We start from the raw sequence: 10512 nt of genomic DNA on the forward strand, positions 1-10512 counted from the left end.
AACTGGAACTTTAACAACATTTCCACCTGGTTCTTCCCTGTTATTATTTCTTTATTATATCATATTCGTTTCGGCACCAGCCTAAACGCGACCTTTGACATGTATAAACCCTGTTGTAAGTATGAATAAAATTTATTTGTTTGCTTGTTTGGCACAATTCAGCAACTTCCAAGTAAAAATAAATACAGATATTCCATTTAGGTAAATTTCTATGATAAATTCTGTTGAACCTATGTGCCCTGAGCCCTACTAATCGTTACATGCACGAATGTTGAGATTCTCTAAACGAACATAGTTCAACCGCCAAACACGTAAATACCGTGGGCATCGAGGCGAAAAACAAATTTCCAATATAACCAAAGTTCCGATTCATAGTGCGGCCACGAACGTAGCAGTTTACCTCAAAATTAAATCAATCCCTAAAGTTAGTTAGTTAGGCAATTTGTATTATGTTACTATTACACATTCTTTGGGTCATTGCGCTGCCTAGTTAGACTTTTGTTAGCAGGGTTATAGCGACATGCGATTAAAAACACCACCTTAGAAATAAAGTCTTTTAATATTTTTATTTTAAATACATTAATATATTACAATGATAAAAACAATGACATTATAAGGATCTTATATGCAACTCTCCTGTATCCGATTGGATGTGGTGACCACTTCGGGCCCCCGATATTTATGGGTGAGCGTTTGGGACCCCGTAATCAACGTCGGATTGTGGGGGTTTGTCCGGTTAGGCCTCTGGAGACTTCGATATATCTGGAAAATGTTGATTAGCACTACTATTCTCCCTATCATCTTAATCGTTCATTACTGTTTGATTCGGGGCATGTAATTCTTTGGCAACGTGTTTAAAGGCGTATCCTTCGCCCTCATCGTCTTGGTCGTCTTCTTCGCGGCAACCAGGTGGTTCGTACTCGTATACTTTCATAAACCCGTGAATCGGTCTTCTTTCTGCAACAAGCGGATCTTCGATCAGCATTCAATTGATTGGGCCTTGTTTCAAAACTTACCATACTGATTTCGGATTATATCCGGATCCGTGGCTTCTATGGAGTTTCCATTCCGAACCGCTTCAGCTGTTATGGTGTGCTCAATGGAACCGCTGGAGGTTCGCATTCCAGTTATGGAACCATCGACAATCAGGTCATCTGCATTGATAACGGCTTCCATAGGAACATGCTTTGTACTGTTGCTATCCGGCCTGTTAAATTAGCATTTGAAAAATTCCAGGCGCTGCTTTAAACCGGGTAACTTAGTTATGAAAATAAACCCCTAAACAGGCAAGCAAAGTCCCTTTCTGCAACTTCTTTGCTTGATAAGATATTCAGAATGAGAATGAAAAATCGTAGTGGCTTTAAGAACGGAAAACGCGATAGCAAGATTTTTTTAATACTCGCTTTATTGCAGGTAACGCGAGGGCCGCTTACTTCCGTTTGTTTCGGATTGCAACTTTTAGCATTTCATAAAACTGTTTCTGAATGGTGTAACCATTTTCTGCTATGGCTCTTACATTGGATGAATAAATTCGCAATTGCAGCGTTCCGAGTTTTATGTTGCAGTTGTTCGGCCATTGTCGCAAAATCACTATCCTATTTAAATTTATGAAGATTGTTTAGTGATTTTCCGTGAAAGTGGCGCTTTAGTGGATTGTTAATGAGTGAGCAATTTGTGTTTTCTGGAGAGAATGGAATTGCCGAAGTGGAAGAACATTTCTCAATTTTTAAATAGCTGGCATGGAATTGAATACCTTTGGTATTTCAAAGTTTTTTAAAAAGGTGGATTTACCTGTGGCATGGCCTGGCGTAGTGTTTTCTACATAGTGCTACCAACACTAGACATACTCCGGTTGCCAAAATTGCTGCTGTTCCTAAAAGGCCCATTATCAGGGGGTTGATTGGCATACTGGCAGTCGAACCTGCAAAAAATACAGTCAGTTTTTTAGATTTTTCGTAGCAATTTGGGTGATAGCTATTTTCAGAAATTGAGGTTTTCTTTAGAGCGTCCGATTTGTGCGCCTTATGTGCCTTAAAACACAGTAGAACTGTTTTCTTTAATTGAAGGTTGTTTGAAACTTTTTCCAACATGGTCAAGGTCTCGATTTTTGTGAAATGTTTTTCCAAAAAATGGGGTGTTGACTCATAAAATTGTAAAGATTCGTACCCAAAATGAATGGGAATCCAAGTTCCTATTGGCTGTTTGGAGCATCAGCAGTCAAAATAACCGTAAATAGTAAAACAGATAATAATTCATTGAAAATAATCGGTCGATGAGAATCGGTCTAAGTAGCTATTTTTGCGCATTTTTATACTATTCTTAATGCAAGTAGCTTCAAAGTTCAGTTTGCCAAAAATGTATAAATTCGTCGATCAATCACTGAAACAGGCCGACTTTGAGCAAATTAATGCATGCTAAGTACAAATAAATTTCATCTCTTTGGCTAATATTATACAGGGTCTGCCAACGAGAAACACAGCTGCCTTCATTGGGGGCAAGTGATCCAAGTTTTAGATCACCACATTTTAGATCACTTGCCTCCCGTGTACTCTACAATTTTCAAGTTTCTCCTGATTATAGTTTGCCGTATACACCCTGTATAAGGTTTTTACCCCACACATTTCTTCTTATTGCCACGATTTCAAACACATGTTTAGGTCAACGAATTTTTCACAACGTGGCAAGTCAATAAAAAATGCTGAATGAAATTATCAGGAACATAAACGGCGCTTCATTGCGACAATTTAAGTGACGATTCTGGGGACCCAGATATTAGCAGCATTTTTAACTGTTCAACTTGAGAAACATATTTTTCTGCTCGAAGGACCAAAAACACAAAGAACGGTTCTTATGGCCTCTCCATGCATCGCACTTTCACCTCTATTTTATTCATCGCATGTTTTTCAAAATAAGTTAGACTACTGTGCCGTGATCCGTCAACCTTTATCGACGGATTTACGGCTCTTTCTTCGCGGGTCCCAAATGAATTCTTCTCGTTTTGGGCAATTTAAGTCTAAATGTACCAAATAACGTACCAAATTTCAAACCAAATAACGTACCAAATAGTGCGGTCAACATGATAAAATATTCCATATTTGAACAGTTATAAAACTAGGCAAAAGCTTGCTATTTAACTAAATCTAATCAATATTTCTATGGACGTTACCAGCACAACGCTCATTAAGCCCCGATTATCGTGCTAGTTAAAACTTTCAATGTATAAAAAGAACCGACTATAATTTTCCAAACTTCATTATGCCAAATGGATTTTGTTGATATTCGCAACCGCCAAGTTAAGTGGTCTGAGTGCAGCTGGAGCAATTTAATTAAAACGAAACTTATGAGCCTCATTTCTGCTTTGAATCCTCCCAACTGCTCTCAATAAGTGAAATTCGATAAGTTGCAATTTCCCCGTACAATTTCATAACAATTCCAGAAGTCGAAAGGCGGAGTTCTAGGAAAATGGATTTGTGCAGAAAAATTATAAGTATCCGGGGCCAGAAAACTGAGAAGTCAAGTCATTATTTTCCAATTTCGTTGGGCAATCTAAAAGTAAATTGTATCGAGCAAGAAAAACGTGTAGTTCGCGTGTGTGTCTTGCAACGTGACTTGCAAAAGCACTTCGTAACAATCAATGGAACAACCTCGTTCTTTTTGCCCGTTTGAATAATGCACATTTGTCTTAAGTGAAACGCGAACAACTTCAGATCTAGTTTTACGAGCCAACGTCAAAGTGTGTTTTCGATTTTATCGCGACGCCGAAAAATTGTTATCTATAAAAGTCGGCGATTGGCTGATAGGAGGAAATATTCCATTTTTACAACTTCTGGATTTTATGATTCCCGTTGAATTTATGCGAAGCAGTTTCACTAGAGTCAATTTCACAATGTCCGTCATTTTCAACTCGCTTTGGTCAATTCAGTTTGGGAGGATTTACAAAGTCAAACAAGCAACGCATATAAATTGACAAAAAATCGATATCAGTATGCAACAATGCTTTTGGTTATTTCTCCGGTTCTATTAATGGTTTGAGAACCAATTTCAACTTAGCATTTGGTGTCTGACAATAATATTTGTTATGCATTTCGATAGAAAAACCCATGTATTTTTAGGACGTAAATATTGTCGCGGTTTTGGAATATTCCGCGTCTTCTTTATGGGATTTGTGTTGCTGTTTGCTGTACACGCCCTGATCTCAATTGGAATCAATTTGCTATGGAATTTACTGGAAAATATCCAAAAGTTACTTGTAGGTGTAAGGTAAAGTGAACCTCCCACAGTCACGATGTAATTTTCTATTCATTTGCATAATATCGAGAGCCAAAGCTGAAATCAATAATATTTGCACACCACTGACGAACTTCGACGGCGATTTAGGCGTGAGCAAATACTAGACGGAATCCTAGAAAATAGGCCAATGAATTTTTAAAAAATTGATGGATATTTTTGTGGAAGTTGAAGTTTTAAACAGTTTTCAGGAAGTGTTTGGAAGTTTGGTTTAAGTGAGCGAGTTTTAACCAGAAATAATTTGAGTGGTCATCAAATCCAAACCGGCTAAAGAAACTCTAACAAGATTGGTAAAAGGAGGCCGGTTTTTGGACCCAGAAAAATAATGTTTCATTTGCAGCTATTTTTCACCAAATAGCATCACGGTGACCAACAAACCTCAACATCTTCTAGCAAATCTTTAGCTGCACTAAATATTCTTTTATGAATCTTTGCAAACTTTGAATGTTAGAGAACGGAACCATCTTGACACATTCTCGCAATACTCCTAAAATTTACGATGTTAAAACTTCGAAAAAAAACCTTAAACTTTTTCTTTCAAAGTATTGACGCACAAAGCCCAGTAAAGCTCTTGGGTTATACGCCTGAAAATCCAGATCAACCCTAAAAATGTCACAAGCTGGAAAAAACTTCCACTATAAAAAAAGATTAACGGACGACTATGTTCGCTTTTGATAGCGGGTTCAATGTCGTAAACATGACGACGGTCAGGGAATAGTTCCCCTGATGAAAAGCAACCACCCCTTCTGAGGCCTAATCTAAATATCAATTGATAGGGCTTGTTATCGTAAATGACATGTTTTTATTGTTAGTTCTTGTTCCCAGTGCCGCTGCTTTGATCAATTGTTTGCTGGTTGCTGTTTTAATTCAAGAGTTTTTTGATTCGAAGAACTTTCTTGGTCAACAGTTTGCATAATAAATTCCCTAGGCATTCCTTTAGCTCTGAACCTTAACATAAAGCTTTTGCAGATTTTTTTTCAGGGCATCAGGACTGATTATTTTGAACACTCCAAAGAATGAGACTCGTGAGCTTCGCAGTTCATAATTCATCCCCAACGTGCGGATGTCGGCCGGACTCCTCTTGATTTGTAACGTACATTTAAGGTACTGTAATGTCTCGCTCATATCCTAGATGTGGGGCATCATCTTCTGTCGTTTCTTTGAGTGTAAGTTTTGAATGAAATGAAATGTGGTTTTTCAGAAAAAGCTTGCATATCCAGATCATGATATGAAAAGTCCAGAAAGGTGAATTTTTCTAGCGACAAGAAAAACAATTTAACGCAATTTTTTTTATGATTTACTCGATTACTTATTGAACTTAAGCTCTTATTAAAATAGTTATAAGCAAGCTTGAAAAAAATGGGTTTTCAAAAAAATCAATAGACTGACTAATATCACTCGTTATATCCTCACTCATTCCATACGCACTTTAAATTAAGAAAATATATTGATAATTTTACATTACCATGAGTTTAAAAACGAGGAAACCATGAAAAATGAGTTGCAAATGCATATATTACAAGAAACATGTAAACATATTTTTCTACTCCAAGCCAGATAACATTATACGAATAATGTTAATCTACTATTTTATTTCTACGTACTAACAAGAAGTAAACTTAAAGGTTGTATTTTAATACAGCAATATTGGAAATTGTGTATTCCAATTTAATGATGCTGAAAGGAACGATGGTGTTGTTGCTTGATTTTAAATTTATTTTTATATGTAATTCGGAGACTTTTTATTTTCGTAATTTTTAAATTTTTTGTTAATTTAGTAGGTAACATTTTAAATTGTTCAGAATGTTTCAGTTCATCGTTCATCAATTCAATCGATTTTTAGGCCCCTTAGATTCTGAACCGTGCTGTGCCGGTTCACAATCACCTACACAACATTACCTACTGTTGAACCAACAGAATTAAGCTTAGAAAAATATTAAAAATAACTTTGCTGTAGATATTGAACATCGCAGGGAATTAATGTTTTTCTGGCACTTTTTGCATCATAACCATAATCTGCTGGCAGATTTATAACTGCACCAGAAATTTTCCAATAGAGGATTCTCTTCCAATTTAGTCCCTAATCGACGTATTTTTTTTATTTTTATTATAATATTAAATTATTTGGGTTCATCCACTTCAGGCTTTCAGATGTTTGTTTCGTTATCTCAAGCTGATTTCAAACAGTAAAAGCTTTTTAGGACATTTTTAGAGTGTTGTAGAACATGGTTTTACAAGCTCTTACGCTCTCTTCTTTTTTTGCATCAAAAACTGCTGTAAGTAGTTTTTCGGCTTACACTGCAATTTGTTCTGTTTATTGCTCTTTTCTTTCGTTTCCCCATTTCCCAGATTCGTTAAAAATGCGTTGACTTTTCCTTTCAATTTATATCATTCCAATGCATCATTTTTTGTTTTGGATATATTCAACGATTTTTCATACCGCATTGTTTAGTTGTAGATTCATTGCCTTCTCTTCCGAAATACCTGCCGCATTTTTATCTTTTCTTTTCATTACTGTTATATCCCCAGTCGTATCCCACTTTTACGTTGGTTTTTCCTGCGTTTGCATTATTTTTTAGTTGCGTGCTAAGAACTCTCTTTTTCCGCATAGTTTTCATCTATCTCATCTGGTAAAACATTTCGATAATTTTTTTCTAAACTGTATTCACTTTCAGCTTCCTCATTATCTAAATTAGTCTCGATTTCCATTTTTCGTTCAATTATATCACGTGAATTATTTTGTGCGCTGCTCTAATATCATGAGCAAGCAAAAAGTTGTTTAAAGCAACAGTTTCACGTTTATTTTTGTAAATTATATATTGCAAGAGATCGTTTAGAAAAAACAGAGATACTTAACTAATCAGAAAGAATTTAGAATCATCTGATTGTTCATCATGGTCAGAACTTACACTTTCAGACAGTTTTTTGGAATAAGCATTATTGATTTGACTTTCCATAAAAACTTTTCTTAAAATTTTGAAGTTTTTTGAAGTTCGATTAAATTAAATAAACTTCGACTTGCTCGGTTCAGTTAAAAATAAATATTTAACTATTTCATCATGATATTAAGTTGTGAATTTTTCTTTTGATCTTTGAGCATTGAATGCTCGGATGTACGCAATCATATTAGAAACAGTCGGACTAAGCAGAGGATCAATTAGTTAGCACAAAATCGAAGATATCCAGTGCTTAAGGAGATGGCAATTTCTGAAAAAAGTGGAGTTACACACTTTTTTGGGACAATATCCGCGTTTGTTCATCATCAAGATCAAACATCTTATTAATATAAACAATGCGACTTAGGTCCAGTTTAGATGATAAAAAGCTTTAATTTGGGGGCTGGAATATGATGGGACGGTTATGATTGCCTCCTGAATAGGCGAGTTGTTAAAGTAAACGACCCGTATATCCGTAGTGCACACGTGTAAATCGTACATAATGGTAATTGTACATGGCGCTCCCGAACAAGGCCGTAGTTCAAACGGGCCCTTGGCAGTCCATATTTCATTGGGGACGTTGCGGACGTCCACCGGACGTTCGCGGTTAGCAACCTGCAACGCTCAACGGCATATTTGCCTGCATTCAGTCGCTATTAGCAGCATCCGTGACGAATTAATTTTTATTTTTGCTGAATCCATTCCTAGAAGACGCTGATGACGTGCAAACTCATTTACTTCCAGCAAAACGTGAAAGGAACAACTCTAAACTCTTCCATCCGGCAACTAAATATGTGCCTTACCTTGTAATTTGGCCACTCCTTTGAAAGTTACGGGATCGATCACTGTCGCATCGCTTCGGCCCTTTTTGTTTACGGCATACAACATGATGCGGTAACTAGTTCCCGGGTCCAGCCCATCAGCTACAAAGATGGGTGCCTGTAAAATTTTGCAACTTCACTTTTTGCCTCCTGATAAGAACTCCGAGGTATCAATCACGTATCGAACAGGGCAAGCTTGGTCTAGCTAGTTTTTCGTCATTAACGATGGGTTTTATGTGTAAGAAATGAAAGTGTTTGTTATGAATAAGCACAAATCGAATTTTAACTGTTTTCTATGTGACTCTTAAACGTTTTTAGTGATGAGCAAAAGAGAGACTTGCATGGTCTTGGTTTGGGCCTTGCTGTGAGTCTTGCTTTTAAATAAGGTGTAAAACAAAATACAATCAATTCAATAATAATCATAAAATAAACAGATAATCACTCGGCACAACATTTCCATTATAGTGTTTAATGTCGACGTTGTGCCTAGCCCTTCGTGCACGACACTGATTTTAAGGTGGTTTTGATGTAAAAACACTGCGAACACACCGATTGATCACTTAGTATTGAAAAATCAGTATCCTTCCTACTTCGACACTAAACACTCTAATGCGAATATTGTGCAGAACGCTTGGGGCACGACGCTGATTTTAAGATTATTTTGGCATAAAACACTCTAAACCTGACGATTGTTCCTTTTGAGCCAAAAATCAGTGTCGTCCCGAAGGTCTCGGCACAACTTCGACTTTAAATACTATAATGGATATGTTGTGCCGAGCCCTTCAGACACGATACTGATTTTAAGGTGGTTTTGATGTAAAAACATTGCAATCCTACCAATTGATCACTTAGTGTCGAAAAATCAGTGTCCTTCCCGAAGAGCTGGGCACAACTTCGACATTAAACACCCCAACGCCATTGTTGTGCCGAAAAAAACACTGTGAACTTTCCTATTGAGCATTTTGTGCCGAAAATAAGTCTAAACTTCGGAATAAATTTATTATGACTTAAACAGTGAATATAAATATAATTGAGACTTTCCAAACCAGCAAAGCTCATAAAAAACCATTACACTTTAGCTCAAAAAAATAAAATTGCAAACCCCAATCCCCTGCTTATTCAATATAATGCTTGAGTTTACTCTATCGCAAAAATTGATACTTTACCTTATAGGTTGTGATGTTTAATCGCGATTTGAGCCCGGGCAATTCCAAAATTTCCATTTCAAAGCTTTGGGTTAACCCTCCGTCATAGCCCTCAACGCATTCCACTTGCAAAGAGTTGGTGGTTTGGTTTAGCAGCGTGCAGTTTTGCAGATGAGATGGACGGCCTGAAAAGAATATTAGTAGATATTGAATTTTTCCAAAAAACCAGCCAAAGAGGGAAATGATTCAATCTTCAATATCAAATCAAATAAGCTTTTAACGAGCATCAGAAAGAGCTAGAGTTTGGCGAAAAGTTGCTACTATTGGAACGCTAAAACCATATATATGAAACTCGCTGTTTCCAGCAGGCAATTTTCGTTTGGTCTTCCCTGGAAAATTTCCATAATTGATTTATTCCACCTGAATCCATTTGTTTATGTTAGATAAATGAACCGTAATTAGAACAGTTTAGCGAACATATTTGGTAATCGACCAGTTTATCAATAACCACCCCCCAAGCACACAAGTAATGTTTTGTTTGGGTATTTAATATATTTGGTGCCACATTGAACCGAATAATGTCTACCCCAGCCAGTAATAGTCAAAGTGAAATAGATTTCAGATAATCAAGCTGGGAAAATCTAAAACAATTTTTCATTTACCACGCCTGGGAGAGGTTGAGCAATCTGATTGAACCGGTAGAAAATAAATCTCATTTAGTCGGCCAATGGCGCTAACGAGTTCGGGCTCACTCTTCTATTCCGAATCATTCTGGAAAAAGTCGGGCACAAAAGATGTCAAATTCTAATTGTTCGCGGTTCACTAAAGCTCGACGGCGTTTGAAATATTCAGCAAAGAGTCCCGATTTGTCTGTCGGTTCTTTTTCACGAATGCATCGTATTAATTTTCGTCGCGATAGTATGATACAGCAATTTTCCATCGGATTAATTCCCTTTCATTGCGTTTGAAATAGCGCTGGAACCAGTTGGAGCAAATCGCGTTTGGTGAATCAAGACGGAAAAACGGTTTTATTAAATGGGAATTACGAAAACTCTGATCTCAAGTAGAATCGCTATAACACACCTTTTACTCTAAATGAGGAATTTTGTGCGAAATTGTGAAATGTGTGAAAATTAAGGTAGTTCCAGTGATTAAAGAAGGCCAACAGTTAACATTTTGTTGGATATTTACACAGTTAAAAAGCTGGTCAAATTTTGACTTCAAATTGCGCTTTAAATTTTTTTCGTTGTTTCACCCTTGAGAATTTGTGTTTGAGTTAGTTTGTGTTTCAGAATTAATTTCTCTCAATCAACACCAGGTAAA

The 10512-nt window shown here is 36.7% G+C and overlaps 1 protein-coding gene across 1 annotated transcript in view; it reads right to left on the reverse strand.

The window, feature by feature from the left end:
* Positions 1–540: 540 nt before the first annotated feature.
* LOC125504927 overlaps positions 541–10512 on the reverse strand; it is a 19915-nt gene continuing 9943 nt past the window's right edge. The window contains exons 3-8 of the mRNA XM_048667660.1: positions 9211–9374; positions 8027–8162; positions 1792–1921; positions 1017–1207; positions 818–957; positions 541–762 (exon numbers count right to left, since the gene is read on the reverse strand). Of these exons, the coding sequence (XP_048523617.1) occupies positions 622–762; positions 818–957; positions 1017–1207; positions 1792–1921; positions 8027–8162; positions 9211–9267 (795 nt within the window). The 5' untranslated portion in view covers positions 9268–9374 and the 3' untranslated portion in view covers positions 541–621. The remainder of the gene's footprint in view (positions 763–817; positions 958–1016; positions 1208–1791; positions 1922–8026; positions 8163–9210; positions 9375–10512) is intronic.

The sequence above is a fragment of the Dendroctonus ponderosae genome, unplaced genomic scaffold, assembly GCF_020466585.1.
Source record: "Dendroctonus ponderosae isolate FM_Combo_2020 unplaced genomic scaffold, Dpon_F_20191213v2 Dpon_F_20191213_6, whole genome shotgun sequence".
Classification (NCBI taxonomy): domain Eukaryota; kingdom Metazoa; phylum Arthropoda; class Insecta; order Coleoptera; family Curculionidae; genus Dendroctonus; species Dendroctonus ponderosae.